At 49.4% G+C, this 22107-nt stretch overlaps 1 protein-coding gene across 1 annotated transcript; it reads right to left on the bottom strand.

Moving 5' to 3' along the window:
• Positions 1–800: 800 nt before the first annotated feature.
• lrig3 (leucine-rich repeats and immunoglobulin-like domains 3) lies at positions 801–20877 on the bottom strand. Its single transcript, XM_084701957.1, has 19 exons — positions 20423–20877; positions 17093–17164; positions 16881–16955; positions 10456–10590; positions 9973–10116; positions 9738–9881; positions 9294–9437; positions 7963–8106; positions 6310–6390; positions 6130–6201; positions 5305–5376; positions 4811–4974; positions 3978–4313; positions 3348–3629; positions 2737–3213; positions 2403–2561; positions 2161–2301; positions 1722–1988; positions 801–1583 (listed from the first exon to the last, which is right to left on the bottom strand). The coding sequence occupies exons 1-19, from the start codon at positions 20623–20625 to the stop codon at positions 1327–1329; spliced, it is 3369 nt and encodes a 1122-aa protein (XP_084558083.1). The 5' UTR covers positions 20626–20877; the 3' UTR covers positions 801–1326.
• Positions 20878–22107: the final 1230 nt, after the last annotated feature.

The following is a 22107-nucleotide window of genomic DNA, read 5'->3' as shown; positions in this document are numbered from 1 at the left end:
CATGGCACCAGATGAACCGTCCTCCTCCTCCTCCTGCTCCTCCTCCTCCTCTCAATTCCCCTGTTCCCCTGATCCTCCTCCTCCTCCTCGCTAACACTGCCAGCTCACAGACACAGCTTCAGTGTGGCAGTCATCAAGGCCACAAGATGCCTTCCAAGTGCAAGTTTCAACAGCTAGTCTAGCGCACAGCTAGCCTCACAGGCTCACCTTTTTCCTCCCACGTTGAAAAGGAGAGGCCTGAAATAACAAACCCAAAATGCAAAGAAGTTGGGGCGAGGGGGGGGGCGGTGGAAGGGAGGGGGTGGGGAGAGGCCAGATGAGTCATCTGGTGGAAAGTCTCCATGTGCCGAATACTGCGAGAGCTGCTTTCAGCCCTGGCTGTCTAGCTGGCTGGCAGGGAGAACGTTTATGTGACTGTTCTTGTCCTGTATGTCTGCCCTAATTTGAACTTCCATCTTCAGCCTCAGGGGGTCCCTGTGGTGCTGAACCTACACAGCGAAAGCCATGGACACACACACACACACACACACAACTGACCTTCACTTTACTGGTCTGTGTTTGGCCAGCGTCGTGGGGGGCTCGTGGCGTCCTCGGAGGTCTGCGGTTGCGCTCTGAAAAGCTGCCCTATATACCGAGCCCTCCCTCTCATCCCCGGCTAGGCTGAAGCCAGGACCTCTCCACTCCTCGTCCTCACATGGCCACACAGGCCAGGCCTCCATGCATGACACACAAGCTCCATTTGAACCACAGAAGTCGAATCACCGAAAAATCCTCAGATGAAGAATCACAGAACTCCCGAGTGTACATAGCAGCACATGTTATGGTGTTTTTATTATGTATGGGTATGTGCAAAAGATTGCTTCACTCAAAGCAACATGTCTTAGGCTAGGATAACTGAACAGGCAGGGAGAGATCTGACACACAATACTTGTAACGAACATGAAAGGTAAGCAAAAATAATTGGATTCTAATTTCTTTTACATTTAATTTACAAAATATAATAAACTTTGTATAAAAATGTATATATTCAATATCTATCTTCTTAAATGGAAGTTGTATACCATTTCTCTCGCTTGAAAATAGAAGAAAGAACCATCTTCACTGTTAACACACTCCCCGTGTCTTTTTCTGCATTTCATACAAAACAATGCTTCTGTTTTACATTCACTTGTTGCACTGCGGTGTCCATCATTGGGAAGAAAGAAAAAAAAGTGTCATTTCACTGAGGTAGCATTTTTTGGTCATCCTCTTCTCGAAGAAAGGCAACAAAAAAAACATTCGAGTCCGTCTCGTTCATGAAAAGGGGGCACTCTCTCGTGGACCCGTCTACGTGCTCGCCGGCCCGTGCAGAGCGGCTCCTGTCCTGTTGACGTCGAAAGGCATCTCGTAAACGTTCTGTTCCGATCGGTCCAGCTGGGAGTCTTTGTCCCGGGCGGGCTCCTCCTCGTCCCTGTCCTCATCCGTGTCCAGAGCAGAGTAGGGGTTCTCATGGAGCAGCATCCCGCTGTGGGGGGCCGGGGGCTGGGGGGACAGACCAGGGTACAGCTCCTGCTGGGGACGCCATGGGGCCTTGCCAAAAGTGCCTGGAGGAGGGGAGGAGAGCACAGGGGAAATGGCCTTAATATACCTCCGTGTTGAGACTTACTGACTGAAGAAGTCCCTTGGCAGACGAGCAGACCTGACTGACTGACTTGTCATCCTACAGGACGTGTGCAACTTACCCATGAAAGTGTTGGCAGACGCCAGCCTGCTCTGAGGCCGCCCGTACTCGTTGGCCTCCCCCTGCTCCGCGGAGGGGGGCTGCTCGTCTGGGAGGTGCAGGAGGGCGTGGGGCAGCGCGCCGTGGGGCAGCTGCATCAGGACGCCCTGGGGGCCGTGGTCGTAGGGGTCGGTCAGGACCCCCCCGCATGGATAGTAGTCCCTTCTCTTGGCGCTGGTCAGACTGCCGCTGTAGGAGTCGACGCAGACCGGTCTCTGGTCCACGCAGCCTGGGGGGAGGGGGGTGAGAGAACGTGAGTACAAGGGCACCCCTAGTTCTCCCACTCTCCTGCTCCTTCCCCTCCCTTCCCAACTCCCTCTCTCCCTCCCTCTCTACCTCCCATTCACCTGTCTCCCCAGAAACCAGCCCTTCCCAGAACCGTGTCGGTGCGTCGCACGGACCTGTGAAACCATCCGTGGGGTCAGGAGAATACATGTTCCCCCTGCGCAGCAGCGACCCCATGGGGCCTTGGTAGTGGCACAGCAGGGGGTCAATGGCCGCCTCCATGTCCGCCTCACTTCCGGTGTCCAGCTGACACAGACCTGCGCGCGGCAACAAAAACGACACCGTTACAACCCCTTCCACATCTGATCCTTAAATCTTCTTTTGTACCAGAAGAAGGGCGTCCCCCCCCCCCACCTACCGTTGAGGTCTTTAGTCTGCAGGTAGAACCCCCCCAGGGAGGAGCTCATGAACTGGTGGTTGCTGCCGCTGTCTGAGGGCACGTACACATCCTGCCTGTCGGCCAGCGTGCCCTGGGACGACAGGTAGCTGGGGATGTCTGCCGGCAGGTTGGTCTCGTCTGCGGAGGACACACCAGCTCGTTAGAATGGGAACGCTCACTGTAACATATCGAATCCCTCACACCTCTGCGACAACAGAAACCCCCTCAACTGTACTGCACCCTCCAACAGCACCCTGAAGGAACGTCCCTCCTCCTCCTCCTCCTCCTCCTCCTCCTCCCCATTAACCCTCACCCGTGTTGGTGACGCTGCAGTCCTCGTTGCGCCGCCGCGTGTGGTAAATGATCACCACCCAGACCAGCGAGGTCCCCACCACGCAGCACACCACCGCGATGATCACGATGCCCACCGTGGTCCAGCCGTCCGCGTCCGGCCCCAGGCCTCCCACGGAGCCCACGCCCACGCCGCCCGGCGCCCCCGAGTCGCAGTTGGGGTTGGGCAGCACCGCCAGGCGCACGTTGCCCCTCTCTGTGCCCAGGGCGTTGGACATCTCGCACGTGTACTTCCCGGCGTCGCCCTCGGCCGCGTCCACGATGATGAGGAGCTGGTTGGCGGCGGCGAAGAAGTGGCGCTCCGTCACCACCAGGGGGCTGTCGTCCTTGGTCCAGTTGAGGCGCGGGGGCGGGCTGCCCCCGGCGATGCACTGCAGCACCGCCGTCTCGCCCTTGGCGACGGTGCGGTCCATCAGGGGACGCAGGAAGGAGGGGGTTTCTGGAGGGGGGGAGGGGGAGGTCAGTTGGTCTGATGTTGTTAGACAGGTGTCTCTCTCGCTCTCTGTGTTTCTCTGGCTGTTTTCTCTACCAATCCCTACCAACATCCTCTCTTTGTCCCTCCCCCCCTCTTACCCAGCACGGTGAGCGTGGCGTTGGCCGATATGGCGCCGGCAGGGTTCTGGGCGGTGCAGCTGTACACGCCGATGTCCTCCGTCTTCACATCCACGATGAAGAACACGTCGTCCTCGGGCATCACGTGCATCCTGCGCTCGCGGGCGGCCGGGAAGTCCGTCCCGCCGTCCTTCTGCCAGGCAATCTGGGGAGACGGGTGCCCCCCCGCGGCACACTCCAGCCGGGCCGTGGCGCCCGCACGCACGCTCAGGTCCATGGGGGTCTTGGTGAAGGAGGGCAGCACTGGAGGACACAGGAGGGGGATTTGTCAGTTGGTCTGATTGGGAGGGGAAATGGACAGATACAGAGAGAGATACAGACAGAGAGAGAGATACAGACAGAGAGAGAGATACAGACAGAGAGAGAGATACAGACAGAGAGAGAGAGAGAGATACAGACAGAGAGAGAGAGAGATACAGACAGAGAGAGGAAGAGACAGACTGAATTAGGGAGAGATACAGACAGAATGAGGGAGAGAGAGACAGATACAGCGAGAGACATACACAACCCCCGGGACCCCCGGAAACACACATGCGCCCCCCCCCCCCCCCGGAAACACACATCTCCCCCCCCCCCCCCCCACACACTCACTGTTGACGGTGAGCTTGGCCTTGGTGGAGTAGGAGGAGCCAAAGTGGTTGGAGATGACGCACTGGTACTTCCCCTCGCTGGAGAACTCCACCTGACGCAGCCGCAGCGTGGTGGTGTACTCCGTCACCTCCGCCTCGCCCCCGCCCCCCGCCTGCACGCGCAGGTGGGCCTGGTTGTGGATCTCGGCTTCGTTCAGCGCCTCGTTGTCCTTCTTCCAGGCGAAGGTCATGGGGGAGTCGCTGGAGCTGGCCGCCGAGCAGACAAACGTCACGTTGGTCCCCTTGATGGCCGACTGGGTGTCTGGCTGCACCGTGATCTGGGGTTTGGGGAAGTCGTCTGGGGTGGGGGACAGAGAGGAAGAAGGCTTGTCGTTACAAGGGTGGCGAATCGGATGTGATCATAAGTATCGACTCCAACACACGAGCAGAATACGGTGGTGAACGTACTTGAAAACACATTCGAATTTTCAACACAATTGAGAACTGCCATCGTACCAAGAAGGCCTGATAACTTGTCTGAAGTCTTTAACACGTAGTTAAAGGATTTATTTTCCACCAGCTCTCTCTGGCGTTGACCAGGAACTCCAAAAGTGAAATTCCCTCCCGCTCCAGTCTAGTCTCACTGGGGTGTTGAGGAAATGGACTGTTCTGTCTACTGTTCTGAGATGGAAAACCTGCCAAGGCAGACTTTTACCAGCACCACCGTGAAGGGCTTGCCTGTGTGTGTCGGCGTATGTGTTTGTCAGGGAGTCTGGGTGTCGACGTGTATGAATCGGCGTCTACGGCTGTGCGTACGCGCTGTCAAGCGTGGTGGCGCGCGCGCGCCTCACTCACCGCACACAAACTCCTCCTGGCCAACGGCGAACACGCTCTTGCCCTTCAGCACCAGAGGATGGGCGCAGCTGGCATTGACGAGGACCATGAAGGCCTGCTCTGCCACCCACAGCGGCAGCCACTTGAGCTGGCAGTCGCACAGCAGGCTGGAGGTGTTCAGGTGTCTGGAGGAGACAGAGACAATGGGAGGCGGAGTTACAGCGGGGCGGTAGAGATGGGTATCGCATGAGAGAGAGAGAAAGGAAAAGAGGGAAGAGGAGACAATGTGGGCTGGATGGGAAAACGTTTTTTTGGTTTGTTTCGTTGTTCCCAACAATATTTCAGCTGTTCGTGCCAAAGAACGGTCTGTATCCTAACCAGACGCGGTGCAACTTATAACATGTATGTCTGCGACGAGGATGAACAGGAGTCGTTTGGAGTCATGGAAGGCAGGTGAGCGCCCGGACTGAGCCGTGCCAGTGAGGGAGTCTGGAGGACCTGGTGCTCATACTCACAGCTGCTCAAGTCTCTTCATCTGGGAGAAGGCGTTTCCTTGGACCGACATGATGGCATTGTTACTCAGATCTCTGAGGAAGAGGAAAGGACAAGAGAAAGAAAAGAAAGAACGGATGAGACGGGAAGAAAGAGAGCGAAGGAGGCCAGACATGGTCTTGGCCTATCTGCGCTCCCACACACACACACACACCAATAACTAGAATAACCAGCTGCACAGACATATGCACACATGCACACACACACACACACACGAGGAGACCAAACACTTCCATAACCAGGGCAAGGAGGAGGGTCTTGTTCTGAGAGCCATGCTTTGTTCATTATGAGGGGCCTGGCTCAGGCTGCAGTGAGCTCACACACACAACCTGGAAACAGTGAGTTAGAGTACAACGCAGCTGTCGCCAGGCTGCCTCAAGGACGCCATCTCTCTTGTTCACACACACACACACACACACACTTCTGTACTTCCCGAAACATGATCAACTAATGATCTCCACAATCTAAGAAAAGGTCACACAGCTCTGTTCTCCAGCAAAGACGTTTTTGTTCCAAAGCATCTCAAGCAGAAGAAGAGTATTATACTTGATACTATTTTAGCTACATAAATGTTCATTATTTGTATTTTTTTCTGACACAATTGGAAGTGTACTTATAATTTACTGACGTTGTATATTCACATACTTGTGGGCAAAACTATTATATAACTGTGTTTGTACTTATACTTTGTAAGTATCCTTTAAATAATAAAATGGTTGCTAAGGATCCCCCAAACCCAGATCCCAGGTTCTGGACAAACATGGAGAGGTCAGAGAAGGTCAACTTACAGATGCTCCAAGGTGTCTAGACCAGAGAAAGACTTCTTGGTGACAGATCGGATTTGGTTTCCTTGAAGAAACCTGAAATAAGAGAACATTTGTTTTCTGATTTATTCATCTGACCTACAGATCCACGATTAATGACTATTCAAGGTTCGCTCAAGGTTCAAAAACGTCTAACAAACTCACAGTTTCTTTAGTTTGTCCAGAGCTGAAAATGGGCCGTTCATGTCCTCGATGGTCCAGGAGATTTCGTTGTTTTGCAGATCCCTTCCAGAGAGAAACAAAAGACACCAAACCACCTTGTTAAACTCCACACCCTGAAAACAGCTGCAGCTGCAATGTTTCAGAAATCTTATGTGGCTTCGTGTGAAGGGGAAGACGTTAACACTACAATCAAAATGGCTCCATTATTCGGAGGAAGTTTCTTTTGTGCATTTGCGGGGCTCCTAAAATGTCTGCAATATATTTTCCAAACAGCAAGCGTTTTACAAGAAAGCCATTTAAAGAACATTTCATTGCGATGCGAAGTTCCAAGGCACACAAAAAATAGGGGTTTGTAGTAATACATAGTAACATGTGTTTTTCATGAGTATCTCTATGGGAATGGATACAAGTCACCTATCATACCTGGCCTATACTCCAAGTCTGACACAGTAGCTCACATGACGAGTCTCCAGAGGTATTCAGTCTGGCCCCCTTCACCCATCCCCCCTCTACGCTCCTCTAAATGCTTCCAAACAGCTAGTTTCCTTCATGGCATGCCTGGTTACAACTGATTTGGGTTAAGGAGGGGAAGGGAGGGCCTGGCAGAGAGAAGGTAAACCCCTTCCCTTGGTCATACTCCCCCCTCCCCCTCACCTGCCCCCTGCTGCCCCCTCCAGAGGTTAACATTTGGTTCCACTTAAAAGGCCTGGGAGTGTTGAGACAGGGAGAGGGAGGAGAAAGGGAAGAGACGGGGGGGGGGGGGGGTAGAGGTGAAATAGGAGGGGGGAAAAGGAGATTGGGGAGAACAAGACAAAGAGAGAAAGGACAGAAGAGAGGGAGAGGGTCAGTGAGAGGGGGGGATGGAGGAGGGGGACAGTGAGTGGGGAGAGGGGGGGATGGAGGAGGGGGACAGTGAGTGGGGAGAGGGGAGGATGGAGGAGGGGGACAGTGAGTGGGGAGAGGGGGGGATGGAGGAGGGGGACAGTGAGTGGGGAGAGGGGGGGATGGAGGAGGGGGACAGTGAGTGGGGAGAGGGGAGGATGGAGGAGGGGGACAGTGAGTGGGGAGAGGGGGGGATGGAGGAGGGGGACAGTGAGTGGGGAGAGGGGGGGATGGAGGAGGGGGACAGTGAGTGGGGAGAGGGGGGGATGGAGGAGGGGGACAGTGAGTGGGGAGAGGGGGGGATGGAGGAGGGGGACAGTGAGTGGGGAGAGGGGGGGATGGAGGAGGGGGACAGTGAGTGGGGAGAGGGGGGGATGGAGAGAAGGTGAGCAGTGTCCCTAAAGGGTTTTAAGAGCGGGGACTCGGACCACAGCCCGTTCATGTAGTTCACATCCAGAAGACAAACCAGACTGTGTTTCCAGTCAGGGCGCCGGGTCAGCAGAGGAACCCCACAGCAGACAGAGTCTGGGAGGCGCTACGTTGGGCTACGACCACACGCGGGCACAGACGGGAACCACGACGCAACACAGAGGCAGAGCATGTTGTCCTTCACGCGTCTCAGCGTCTCCCAAGCTCATTTCGGAAGAACGGTTTCTGATCGACTGCTGCACTTACTATATATGCCCTTTTTGGGCGCTGCTCAACGTATGAATGAATTGCGGCGATGGGAGAGCATCATTTGTGGGGACTCACAGTGTGTTTAAATGGGAGAGCCCTCTGAAGGCCCCGTCTGCGATGAAGCTGACTCTGTTGTTTCCAAGGCGAAGCTCGTCCAATAGGCTGAGGCCCACAAAGCTGGATTCCTCCAAACGAGACAGGTGATTGGATGAGAGGTCCCTGGGAGAGAGAAGAGGGAAAGAGAGAGTGTGTGAGAGAGAGAAAGGACATGACTATCTCACAGCACACCCAAGCAAAAGCTGTAATTAGTGTTGTTTTTTCCCACCACTAAGTATCGTCCAGAATCCTATTATTTGGGCCATCTGGTAACTAAAACCTTTATTCTGCCTATCATTCCTTTGGGGGAACAGTAAAACCTGAATTTAATTATTACATAAATGTTCAGCTTGCTAGGCTCCTCTCAGTACAGACAGTTATAAAAAGTATATACTCTGGACTGGGAATCCAAATAAATCCATTTCGGTTTAAAACAGCAAACAAAAGATAAAAGCAAAACATTCACCAAAAAAGAGGGCAAAGAAGAAGAAGAAAAAAAGGCCCAACTGCCAGTTAGATTTAAACTCAGCTTCACTTGATAAGGGACAACAACAGCGTTGCACCCTTTCAGACAGGCCCCGCCCGCTTCACCACCACGGCTGGCTGAGTTACTGGCGACACTGTAAACACTGGCAACTACAAAAGAACAAAGTGTCACTGCCGCCACTTCACTTGTCGCTAGAGACACTCTGGTTGTGAACACGGGCCCCCTCTCCTCTGCCCTCAGCGTAGTCACCCCTCTGCTCTCCCCTCCCCCTCTCCCCTCCACTTACACCCCCTCCCTCTCCTCTCACCCTAATTCTCCTGCCGCTCTCAACTGCCCCCGTAGGCGAGGAAGAATGGGGGGGGGGGCATGACAGAGGGTGAAATGGGGCGTAATATTTTGGCAGGCTTGCTGCCCCTGTGCTGGCACTGGCATGAGGGGCAGAGGAGAGAGAGGGGAGTGTGAGTGTGTGTGTGTGAGGTGGGGGATGTGTGGGGTGAAGGGTTAGGAGGGTGAGGAAGGGCAGAGAGGAGTGTGAGAGAGAGGGGGAGGACGCCTGTGGGGAGGTGTTGGGAGTTCACAGAGCCAGTGGGCACACAGAGGGAGGGTGGGGAGGGAGGGGGGACAGAAAGGGAAGACAATAACCAGAGAGAGGCAGGAAAGGGGAAGGGGGCAGGGAAGGTAAGATAGAAGGAGGGCGGCGTTGAAGTGGGTGAAAGAGAGGGGGGATGGTGGTGGAGGGAGTGAAGGAGAGAGAGGGAGCAAGAGAGAGCAAGGGAGGGAGGTGGGGGGGGGGGGGAGAGGAGAAGAAAGGGGTCTCACTCACAGCTCGCTGAGTTTCTGGCAGAACTCCCAGGCGTCGGGCCGGACCCTGCTGATGGTGTTGTGTCCCAGGTGAAGCTGCTGCAGAGTCAGCAGGCCGTACAGCCAGCCTTTGCTCACCTCCGTTAGGTTGTTATAGTCCAGCTGCCTGCTCACACACACACACACACACACACACAACAAGTACGCAAAACACGCGCGCGAAAGCAAGCACACCCAAACAGAAAAATAATTGTCAGTCTTATGGACAAAGTTCGCTAAAACATGAAGCAATGAAAAAGGTGTGTTTCATTTTTTTTTAAATTAAATTAGTCCTTGAAGCATTTTAGCTTGACATATATATCATTTGTTATAGACTTTTCCGCAGTACTGTATGAACTTACACACACACACACACACACACACACACACAGCACACACACGGTGGCTTCACAGTAACAGTACTCACAAAACCTCCATGTTGCTGAGTCCCCAGAAGGCTCCGTCCATCAGCCGGCTGACGCCGTTCCTCTGCATCCTCAGCGATCTGAGCGCGTGCAGACCATGGAACGCCAGGCCCTCCACGCGGCGCACCCGGTTCCTGCTCAGCTCCCTGTGGGAGGTTAGAACACAAGCCGCGCCGGTCAGAACCACGGTCACCACACACGACCGCACGCTCACGGGAGGGTTCGAGGGGGTCTTACAGGTGCTGGAGGTGGGGCAGCTGGAAGATCTTGGGCGGGATGGTGGAGAGGCGGTTGCGTGTGAGCCGCAGGTTCTGCAGGCTGCTGGAGAGGTTGAGGAAGCAGCCCGTCTCCAGGCTCGAGATACGGTTGTTGTTGAGGAAGCTAGAGAGAGAGGGGAGGGAGGGAGGGAGGGAGGGAGGGAGGGAGGGAGGGAGGGAGGGAGGGAGGGAGGGAGGGAGGGAGGGAGGGAGGGAGGGAGGGAGGGAGGGAGGGAGGGAGGGAGGGAGAAGGAGGAGAAAGGGGTAGAGAGAGGGGGCAGATTATAGTTCAGGAATAGGTAAACGGACTATGTCGCAGTACATTCTGTTTTGTTTTGGTCTACTGAAATACATGATCGTACATTATCCACTTTGCCATAAATTCCTTGAAAATCCGCTAAACAACTAAGTGAGGTGTTTTGGTGGAGGCTGGTCATGTCTACAGGGGACTGGTGGAACTCACAGGTTTCTGAGCTGCAGAACAGGGAAGGAGTCAACCTTGATCTCCACTATATTGTTGTTGCTGAGGTCCAGTGTGAGCAGCCCCTGCAAGGCGCTCAGCTGATCTTGGGAGATCTTCCTGATGCGGTTGTTTGCTCTGAAAACACAGACACCAGAACTCCAATGAACAACAGAAGAAGAAAAAAAAAACTGTGTATTTTACTAACGCAGGTCACCAGTTTTACGTTTCTAGACACACAAACACCCTAACCAGCCAATTAGCTTGCGGTGTTTTAAAGACTGGCACATCTCACCCAAGATGGAACACTCTCCACCCTGCAATACCGGGCTTGTTTTTTTGTTTTATAATTATAATTATTTAGAGAACAATAAATACCCCTCCAGTGTGGAACCGAGAAGATCATTCCCTGGTTGTCTGGAGAGGATCTGGGTGAGGGGGTAAGTGTGTGCCTGTGTGTGTAAGGGGAAGGGTACTGAATTGGCTAACCAATGTCATTGCTCATCGCAACAGGTCAAAACAGACGTTTGGTTTAGTGCTGTGTTATTTTGTTTATAAGGTAATTACTAACAAGGTATTTAAAAAAATAACCTGCCAATTATTTGTCTGATGAATACCATTCCCCCCAGTGAAAGCATGCCTCTGCAAAGGCCAGCAATTTCCTGAACTGCACGCCTTCTAAATTGCAGTGCAGGGACTGCTTAGTTATAAACAGGACCTGTACAGTGCCCTCTTTGTGTATGGAACTGAGCGTGTAGAGAGAGAGGCGAGAGAGAGTGACTGGAGAGAGAGAGAGGCAGGCGAGAGAGAGAGAGAGAGAGAGAGAGAGAGAGAGAGAGAGAGAGAGAGAGAGAGAGAGAGAGAGAGAGAGAGAGAGAGAGAGAGAGAAAGAAGACAGAGAGAGGGGGGTTGTGTGTGTGGTGGAATTCCCTCTATGCCCCAGACTACAGGGCTGGTTTCAGTGTTCAGTGTTCTGGTGACAGGCCACAAGCCCACCAACACCTAGGCTGAGAGAGGGCAGCCATTATCCAGCCATCATCCTCCTCCTGCTACACGCTGATCTCCACTGAAGTACTGCACGTCAAGATTCAGGTTCAGAAAGGTCTGATATGTGTGTGAAAGGCAGAGTGTGTGTGTGTGTGTGTGTGTGTGAGAGAGAGAGTGTGAGTGTGTGGGAAAGAGAAAAAGAGAGAGACTGGTCTGCAGACAGGGAGGTCTGGTTATGGGGAACACTACACCCTTTGGCAGCCGTACTGTTCAAACATACAGAGGAGAGGAAGAGAGATGGAGAGAGAAAGAGGGGGATCGGGAGAGCGAGAGAGACAGGGAGAGGGAAAGAGAGAGAGAGAAGCAGAACCTGCCACAGCATGCCTCCCTGCCTAGCCCCTGGCAGGGCCAGGACTGAGGGTTCTGTGCCATGCCACTGCTGAACACAGGAGAGTGTGTAGGTGCGGGAGGAGGGGATCCCACCAACTTACTTTCGGCATATTCAAACTACAAACTTCAAAACCTCAAAACAAAATGGTCTCTTCAGAGTAGAAACGTGTTTATGTGAAGCCCCCAGAGAGAGAGAGGGGGAGGGGGAGAGAGAGGCTGTGCTGTCCACACGCCACCCCCCGTGAAAAAGGGCTACAAGCCCGTCTTTTGTGCGCAGATTTGCAAAGAGCTTTCCACGCACCACGGCCTCTGAGGAACCAAACAAAAGCAGTGCACACCACCTGGGTCTCAGTTTCCATGTTCCCCTGACTGGCCGCTGAGAGAAGGAGAGTTGAGAGAGGGGGAGAGAGTTGGGCAGAGAGAGACGGAGAGAGAACCTGTCTTTCCAGTTTTCTGGGGGGGGGGGGGGACTGTGGAGCCCCAGAAAAATGTTTTTAGGTGGGGAGGAAGAGAGAAAGTAGGGGGGGGGGTTGAAGGCTACTGTCAGCACCATGTTCCAGCCCTGGGTTCCTCCCTAAAAGCAGGCGGGCTGGCTCCGGGACAGGTAAAAGATAGCAGGTTATGGTGGGGGTTTATCTCGGTTTCTCCACACCCCCTAAACACCAAACATCTAGCCAGCTATGGCCCCCAGTCCCACACACACACCAGCGTACCAAAACCTAGTAGTTTCAAACCTTTGGAAATCACCAAATCACCAACAAAGAGCACAGGTATGGATACAGCTGACTGGAAACAGCAGTCGGCCATCTTGGTTTTCCTGTGTTCAGAGCAACAGAGAATCAAGAGAAAAGAGCGGGCACCATCTCACATCCAAACACCAGCTTTTACGTGAGATGTCTGACTGAACGTGCGTACATAGAAGTGAAACGACTCGTGGATTGGACGAGTGAAATCCGAGGTCTGTTTTGTTTGTTGGAGAAAAGAGGACTGCTGTTTGAGCAAGCCACTGTTTACTTTGAAATGTGGCTGGTAAATACACACAGTCCCTTGACTCTGACCTCCGGAATACAGTTAGAACGACACAATTCTGATCCTTGATCTTCCGCTGTACTTTCCGTATGCACAATTTGTACGTTGCCTTGGATAACAGCGTCTGCTGAATGGACTCCCCTCACAGACACCTGAGACAGGCCTCTCACTGCCTAGAGTCAGCAAGTTCATAGCGATATCCCTAACATCTACAGACCACACGTCAACGCCTCATCCAGCCCCTCTGAGGACTCCTGTTCGGAGGGCTGTGGTCCAGTGAGATAGGCAGAAACATTTTCATGGGGTGGCTAGATGGGTCCATTATATACTTTTGGGGTGGCACATGTATTGTGCCATTATGTAAATTGTGTCATGTTTATCGACGAGTGGGGGGGCCAGTGGGCGACTCAAACTTCTTAGCGGGGTTGCCGGTGCCCCCCCAGAGCCCCCCCCTGGCCCCCCCTGGCTATGCTACTGATGTGGTCCAGACCATCTGGATCAACAAGACCTCCACAGAGATACCCAAGTTCGCAGACAGGACAGGGGACCTTGAAAAGGTAAGCATCAATGACACAGCTAAAACAATCTCCCAAACGTGGTCAAAGTTTGCACTGAAAACAGTTGGGATGCAGGTTGTGGATGTGTGTAACCCTGCTCGTGTGCTTCCACTGTCTGGTGATAGGACTGACCACGATCAGACTGTAGAAGCAGGTGAGCTCGGTCCTGCCTGCTCCTGTCAGTCAACCAGGAACGTTTGTCCTCTCTCCAACATCTGTGGAGGTAACGAGTGCTTCTGAAAGGCAAGCCATTCCCAGTGGAAAAACTGTATACCGGTACATAATTATAATTCTATGTATTAAGTGAGAGCTTAATACATTTTCATAATATCCATGTTTTCATACACAATTGGAAGTGTACTGAAGATTGACTGATTTTGTATTTCTACATACTTATTGACAACTTGAATATTTGTAGGGATGTCTATACATGCACATCTATTTTTATTAAGATCTTTTTTGTTTGGGATGACATATCCCAGACAGCTTTGAGCACCTATCTGTGGCTCTTCCTCTCTCTCTCATGGCTGGCCCTGCAGACAGACAAGCGGGTCATTGTCCGGTCTCCGCTAAACACCACTTCAAAATTTGTTCAGGCAATTTTTTCTGCAAGTAAGGTTATTACAGACCATTACTTTAATAGAGCCAGAACTTGACTGTCAAGTCTTGTTTAGGACATGCTTTGGGTGCATACATTAAATATGTAGGATTATAACACACAAAATATACTGTTAATAGAAAATAAATGCAATACATATTTTTTCTCTTTACTAGGCTATAGCTGTAGGGAATTGGATACCTCTTCCGCACAGTGATTTTTTACATTTAAATTTCATATTCACTTCAAGGATCTGAAATGTCCGAATTTGTTCATGTGCAGAAATATTCCCCAGTTTAACAGGCTCCTGGAATAAGTGCATTTGAGTGCATCAAATATTACAAACACATTTCAGATGAAGATACATTTCCAAAAAAAAACCAGCTTAAAAACAGACACAGCTGTACTTTTTTTTTTTTATAACCAACAATGGACTGCTCCTAAAACACCCCTCTGTATACTCCAGGTGGCACGGTCTGGTGCCAAATTTTCCTTCCATTTGCACATAGTCCTAAACTTTTTTCCCTTCCTACCTACCTCCCTCCCTCCTCCTGTCTCCCTCTCTCTCTCTCTCTCTCTCTCTCTCTCTCCCCCTCTCTCGCTCCCTTCGCTTCTAGTCTGGGAGGAGAATCAGAAGGGGAAAAAAGCCCCAGGGTATCAAATGCCACTTATTCAAACAGCCAGGCAGACAGGGCGGCAGCTCTGGTGCACTTCCCTGACCCCTCAGCCCAGAGGAAAAACAAATGGCGAAAAACTCGGCAGCTGCTAGTAATTGAGTCGTGATCATCTTAATTAATTGAACAATTTCCCAGGAATTTATGGAGAGAGGTTTAACCCTTCAAGCTGTGAGATCCCCCTCATTGTGTTTGCTTGATCCAACAAATGACCTGGAGATTCCAGAACTGATTAGGAATTTGGAAGACTGGATGGAATCTCTTTGTAATCTTTCAAAAAGAAGCCAAAAAGGTTGGAACGAAACAGAGTGAACTTCTACATCACTACAATAGAACTTCTCTTCTTCACTTGGACACGAGCACGCGCTCTTGTCACGCGTCATTCTGACCCCACGCCTTTTCTAAACCCTGAGATTCAGAACAGCGACATTTCAGAAGCTCTTACCAAACCAAACCCTACAACAATCCCCCCGACCCATGGTAAGCGTTCCTTACACAGGCCCACTTGGAGAATCAAACTGAATTCAAGTGTGACGCCAATGTGGTGCTAAGGCAGTGGGATCCTAGTGATCTGCATGTGGGTGTCCATGCGTGCGTGCGCCCCTAGGACAGTATGATCAATAAGGGGGGTCACAAAGCACCTCATGGAGGAACGCAGACCTGCTTCTCTGGTTCTCGTTTCAAGCAGAAAGAGGAGTCATCTGAAGGCTTTTGAAAACTCTGCTTTCTATCCTCCCTCCCTCCCTCCCACACACACAGACAGACAGACAGACAGACAGACAGACAGAGCCACACAGAGGGAGAGACACACACATTATCCAAGCTTACTGCAAGCAACAAAAAGAGAAATGGAAAAAGTGATTGGATGTTTAAATTCCCCTTTTCTTGGACTTGCTGGGTAGACAAAGTGGAATGTAACTGGCAAGACTCTGATTCGGTTGCTGGGCAGTACACACACACACACACACACACACACTCTCATAAACACGTTGACTGAATGGCTCTGGCCACCTACCTTTTCAAGCTATCAAATCAGATAATCTATAAATGTTTCAACCCACAGATATGCTTTCAACCCATTAGGCAAGCTTCTGCATCTACAAGACTCGACATGAAAACAATGCAGCCGAAAGACAACATCTAATAAATTCAGATTCCAAATATGAAAGAGACCTGAACAAGATCTACTTGTGAACATCTGAGTACCATTGTTAAATAGCTTGTTAAACTCAACATTGAAAATCAAAGACATCCTTCATGGGGATCAAGAACAGGAACATAATAGTCTCCAATATATAAATTATAAAGTATAAAGACTGAGGGAGTCAGATGGCTGAGTGGTGAGGGAGTCGGGCCAGTAATCAGAAGAGCGTCTGCTAAATGACTAAATGTAATGTAATGTAAATGTAATTATAATATAGAAAGTCTCTTGGCGTAGGGGATGACCGTCCATCAGTCACACCCCCACACACACACTGCCAGCCTCTCGGAAGAGTCCAAACGTGTGAAAACAAATTGGCTGCGTCTGCCTGGTGAGCCTCTTGTCTAAAGGAGGAGTCTCCCACTGGGGCTCTGCTCCTGCTAGTCAAGTCCAGGCTTGACAAAGCCTCTTCCTCTCACCCCGACTCTAACACGGAGGACACATTCTTCCTCTGGAGCTTAACATCCATCGATTCTGCCAGACGCACGTTTAGCCTCGGGAGGCGAACAAATAAAAAATAAAAAACGTTGACTGATCCTTTTTCTTCTTCTTTCAAGAGACATGAAAGTGATATGTTGCGCAACCGTTTAGAGCAGAGCCAATATTTATGTTCAAAGTCTGAATTTAATGTCTGTGTTTTGGAGATGGGGCGCTTTCTGAAGCCATCCATCATCAATTTAATCAACTTTATGACACTATCCCCTCACATCATCATCATATTTGGTTATTAGAAATGCATGCGCTAAACGCAAATCCAACTGTGCTGGTTGTCTTGGTGTAGACAACACAACCCTGAATCCAGTTTAGCCAACAGGTTTCCACAGAGAGGGAAGGACCTGCGTCACAACTCAACAGTTTTAACCAGGAATGACAACTTCAGTGGAGGACTGGCCTTGAATCCAGGCCCAAACAGAAAGATTTCCAGGCTTCTCCTTATGGGGGTTGTGGGTGTGTAGGAAAAGAAAAGAGCAATAAAATGAATTCATACTTACAAAGTGAGGGTTGTGATGTTCAAAGCATGAGGGCCAAAATCAGGTATGGTCTCCAACTCGTTGTTGTTTAGCTTTCTGTAAACACAATCATGGTGGTTTGTTTGTGACAAGTTGCATACGGGGGGGGGGGGGGGGGGGGAGGAAATTATGGAGGTTGGGGAAAAAACAAACCCTTGTTTATTCTAGAACGGAAAACTCGGGTCCATACTTACATCTCAGTCAGGTGCCGCAAGTTGGAAAACAAAGAGCTGTCAATTGTCTGCAGTTTGTTATGGCTCAGGTCTCTGTGAAGATAAAGACATGTGTTGTAGGAAAACAAAATGCAGTGCATGGTCGAGAATTTACAATAGTTACAATATAACACTCATGATATAACGGTCACGATTTACTGTAACTCTGTTTACAAAAACTAGAAAGGGGAGGTTTCACCAAGAGCCTACATGAACCACACACTGAAATAATTCTGAGTAATGTCTGAAAAGCAGCTGAAACATTTCCAAAACAAACTAGTGGATGTTCAAGCTACCCGAACCAGCTTAGGGCTTGTTAGCGAGTAGAGCAGAGCAAAACAAAGTAAAACAGAACAGAAAAGAGTATAGTAGATTAGAGTAGAACTTGATTGATCCCTGGGGGGATATTAAACTGCTATGCCAGCATACACAACTGATTTATTCCATTTAAACAGACTACAATCTCCATAAGTGTAGAAAGTGGTTAACATTACTCCTTGGCATGTCTAGTAAGTGTAATTCATGGCTACAATGTCCAACAGACTGGGTGCCTATCAAGCGTAGTTACTCTCCCTCTTCGTACCACAGCGAGAGACCGAGAGAAGCTCAATGCCAGAGTCAAGCTCACACGTCTGTAGTGAAACAGGGAGCCAAACCAGACAGTAAGACGAGCTCTGGAAGAGCAGGGTTGTGTTTTCTCTTCCCAGGGGGTTGAGGCCTAACAGAGCCTGGGGAGAAGAGCCTGCCTGAACGCTATGAAGCTGTGCAGTTACTGACGCTGACGCGCTTCATCTACGATGTGGTGCCAGACCCTCCCTCCCCTCCCCCCCCTCTCTCCCTCCTCCCCCCCTCCCCCATCTGGAATCCATCAAGGAGAACTGGGAGGAGGAGGGGAAAAACCTAACAACTGGTAATCTATTCACAATGCCGAGAAAAGTGAGAGGGCTTTTGCCTTTGATTCAACCAAAGGAGAGAAAAAACTCCTGTTGTATTTTCTGGGCTTTGGTTTTGTTTACTTGTACTAGATAATGTCTAGAAATATTCTCTCAAATCTTTGACGGCATGTTTTCCTGTACTTTCCTGTTTTCCTAAACAAGATACAATGAAGTTGTTGTCTCTGTTACCCATAATGCAGCGGTTTGTTTTTTTTGCAGTCCGTGATGGCAGTATTGGGTGAGGTGTTGGCTAGATAAGGATAGAGTGGCTCCAACACTTCCACTCTCCTTAGACACACTGCTGCAGAGTGACTCAGATAACACTTGTGCAGTGTGTGTGTGCGTGTGAGAGAGAACTAGGCTACACGTTTATCTGTGTTGGAAAAGTGGATGAAAACTAGCTATCTATTATCTTAGCTAGGAGTGATAAAACAGCTTAGGCAAGCTTGTGCTAACCCTTAGTGCTGTCTCTAAGCTCTGTGGTGCCAGCACTCACTACTGTGATTTAATACATGGTCATGGCTAGGTTTAACATTGCCAAAAAACTGCCTACCAACCAGCTGATACATTCCATATTTCTCTGGAGATGAATAATAATGGACCAGGTATCTCATATTAACTGGGAGTTCAAAACTGAGGGTAGTATCTCAGAAGATTACACCAGACAGAGAGTCAGTGAGAACAATGGGTGTGATGTAGGTGTCTGAAGGAGCCCTGTGGAAACAGTCTAATCCAATGCCACCCTGTTGCAACCCTTAGCAAGGAACCAAGAGTATTTAACTGTACTGAGGGAAGAGGGGTTCTTGCATCAACCCCCCTCCCCCCCCCCCCTCCATTCGCTCAGCGAAGTGTGAAGCTCCAACCAAATACCTCTCTCTTTTCTTCCTAACTCCCTGCCTCCTCCGTGGTCTCTGCCTCTCTCCCTCCCTCCCCCAGCCCCTCCTTCCCTCACTTTCTGAGAGTTTGTATGTACTAATCCAATAGGGGCTCCTTAATCAGAACCATCGCTGGGTCCGGAGTTGCTAATTCAGCAGAAATAATGGGGTGCCGGGAAACAAAGGGCCGAGCGGTTTACTGGGCCTACGACGTGCGGGAGAGACACTCGTAAATTAGCATGCCTGAGTGCAAAGAATGTTTCCCCCCATGTGGAACTTCTCCCCCTCTCCTCTGTGGAAGGCCTGTGCTGCTAGAAGGCCCTGGCTGTGCCTGTTTTTACTGGCAACACAAAATTTCCAAGAGTTGCACACATTCGAGGAGAGATGTGGTGGTCGAAAACGTGCAGGCCTTGTGGTATGAGTTGGGGCTGAGCGAGTCAAGCGAGACAGAAACATCACGTTTCAAGTCTACTAAGTCTGTGAGATCTGCGAAACATCTGTTTGTTGATGTTACGCTGCACAACTATTTGAGTTGTTGCCTTAGGAAATTGACTTGGGTACCTTACTTAATTTAAAGCTAGGCCTAAGATTTTACTGTTCTAATAAAAGCCTTGGAGCCTCGAACACGCACTGAGGCTTGAAGAGGTACACAGAAGTATAAATGGAATTATGATGTTCAAAGCGTTGAATGATGCCCTTTTGACTTCAGATTGCAGTGGCCTAATGAATGACTAAAATCAGCCTAATAAAAGGCACAACTCCATTCAGTCGGGTGCATGGTAATGATTCACTGGACTGACAATGGGACAATTGATTTGCAAAACACACAAGCCTCTTTCGTTTTATCCTCAAACTACCTGTGTTCATAAAACCGTGGCTATTCGCAACATCTACTGGAATACCCTATGTATTCCCAACACAGGCAGTGCTATGTGACAATTATAACAAACACAAAGTTCTAAACGAAGGTGATCATGTCATATATGCATGAAGAAAAATAAATGCAACATATCTCAATGCAAGTCAGTGATAACAATCACACTATATATAAAACGATGTAATATGTTGTATTAACAAAAGGTCATAACAAATTCCAATATGTGATAAAACCAACAATGGTAAACAAACAGTGTAACCCAGTTAACATGCTATTCAAACTATCAGTGCCCTGGCTGGGGACGTAGAAGTGAAAAGGCCCGTATCTAGGCATTACGAAATACTTACTTTCTAAACAAACCACATACTTTCTTTGTGAATTAAGTGTAATTGACAAACAGTCATATGGTAATTAATACGTTTATATGACTTGTTAACTCAGTAGATTACCACCTTCCATGATCAAGTGTAAACAAGCACGCATCTCTTCATTAATCTAATAGCGTTCATAGCGTGCAGCTACAGATATCAACTCGGTATGTTAGGTGTGAAGGGTCTTTAAGATAGCTATTTATTTCTGTTGACAGTCAAGATAAGGGGGAAAACGTGGATATAAAACCACTTACAGTTGAACGGTCCATTCGGGAATATGTTGGGGAAACGCTCCTTTATTTAGACGACTGCAGTCCAATAGCTCCCCAAAACATGTGCATGGTCTGGGGCATGATTTGGAGTTTCCATCATGTCCAAGCAAAAGTTCAATTTGGAAAAACAGAAGAAAAGCTACCGCATACCTCGCAATACTACGAGGCAGCATAGATGCGGACATTTTTCTTTCTTTTTTTCCCACCAGACTTAAGTCCTCCCGAAGTTTCACAGAAACGCGCTACGAAATCCGAACGAGTAAAACAATGTCCAATAAAATCCAACAAAAATGTTAACCGTGGAAGCAATGTTGTTGTTTACATCCAATAATTCGCTCCGCTTGTAACTTGAAAATTTCGTAAATGTAAAAGTATTACGTTGAGTTCAAAGTTGTCCATACCTCCGCACAACTTTCTGCCTGGTCTTTTCGCTTCGCAGTTGCAGCGACAACTACTTTCATTGCACCCTAGCGCGCCTCTTTCTATTGGTTGCTGCAAGTGATGCGCAACATACCAAAGGTATGCGGAGGCAGTTCTCATGGGTGAAGCAAGAGTAACCAAAGAGGCACTTGGGAAACGTAGTCCAAGATTAACTAGAAAGAAGTCCAAATGTATAAAAACTTTACAGAAATCACCTTACCTATCCTTCAAATAGCCTACGTCTAACTAAGTTTTACGTCTAATGAGCAGATCTTAAAATTACACAATCTAACAAAATAAGAATGCGATAACACTGGTGGCTTTCAGCTACCCTTAAATGTAAAAAAAAAAAAAAAAAGTAAACATTTGAGTTGAAGAATCTACAGATAGTCAATTCACATTAGTTGGTATTTTCAGTATTATCTATAGGGGTAAATAATGACACTGCTGTCATGCTGACAGATTGAGATTTGGAGTGACCATAAAACATTAGCTCTTTTATTGAACCATCTTTGCTGCTTGTAAGCTGTTATTAGCATCACAATGACCCTCTGTATCTGATAGACTCCTGGCATTAGCAACAGAAAGGCCACTTTCCCCCCACTAAGTTGATCAGCATGTGAAAGACTCATCATTGGTCTGTCAGGGGCCTTTGTGATGTTAATGTTGCCTTGGACACAGTGTGAGAGAGCTCTCAGGGCATTTCCTCCCCTGCGCGGGCCTGTCCTATACTCTCCCTAGCCCCCTGAACCAGGTGGCCTATATTGCAATGCATGGGGTGTGCAGGCCTTACAGAAAAAAACATATCTACTGCGTACATGACCATAGTTAGTGTTTTCTCTCATCAATTGCATGAAAGTGTCAGCTAAATGAACACAATTATAATTCATATTTAATGTCGCAATTGATCTTTTTTTATCCAAAGTGACATAAATGGGGGATTTGATCCTGCAAATTTGATCTGCACTTAAACACAACCATTCAGTTCAGACCTAATCTATAAGGTTCCGTTCCGTCCATGTTCTGATGCCTAAAACCACAGGGGAAGTTATAGTAATCGGTGCACTTTGTGAACTGTGTAGGATTATTGATCTTTTGATCCTACTGCTCTCGCAATAAAAATACACATATTCGAGCACAAACAGTCAAACATGTCTTTTCCCAGTCATTTCACTCTCAGCACCAAAACAGTTTATTGCTCTAATTTTTAGTTCTCCTTGACAATGTCTGGTCATGAATTTCATGTA

This window comes from Hypomesus nipponensis, chromosome 7 (assembly GCF_054491055.1).
Source record: "Hypomesus nipponensis isolate SF chromosome 7, ASM5449105v1, whole genome shotgun sequence".
Classification (NCBI taxonomy): Eukaryota; Metazoa; Chordata; class Actinopteri; order Osmeriformes; family Osmeridae; genus Hypomesus; species Hypomesus nipponensis.
Note: the sequence above shows the minus strand (reverse complement) of the source record. Positions and strands in the feature narration are given on the sequence as shown.

What these genes read in the sequence shown, in the direction of transcription:
- lrig3 (XM_084701957.1), bottom strand. Translation starts at nt 20,625, where the DNA reads ATGTCCGCATCTATGCTGCCTCGTAGTATTGCGAGGTATGCGGTAGCT. An exon ending in CTGGACAAACTAAAGAAACT is followed by an intron (nt 6,202 to 6,309) that starts GTGAGTTTGTTA and finishes CTCTTATTTCAG; the next exon opens with GTTTCTTCAAGGAAACCAAA. An exon ending in GCAGACTAAAGACCTCAACG is followed by an intron (nt 2,302 to 2,402) that starts GTAGGTGGGGGG and finishes TGCCGCGCGCAG; the next exon opens with GTCTGTGTCAGCTGGACACC.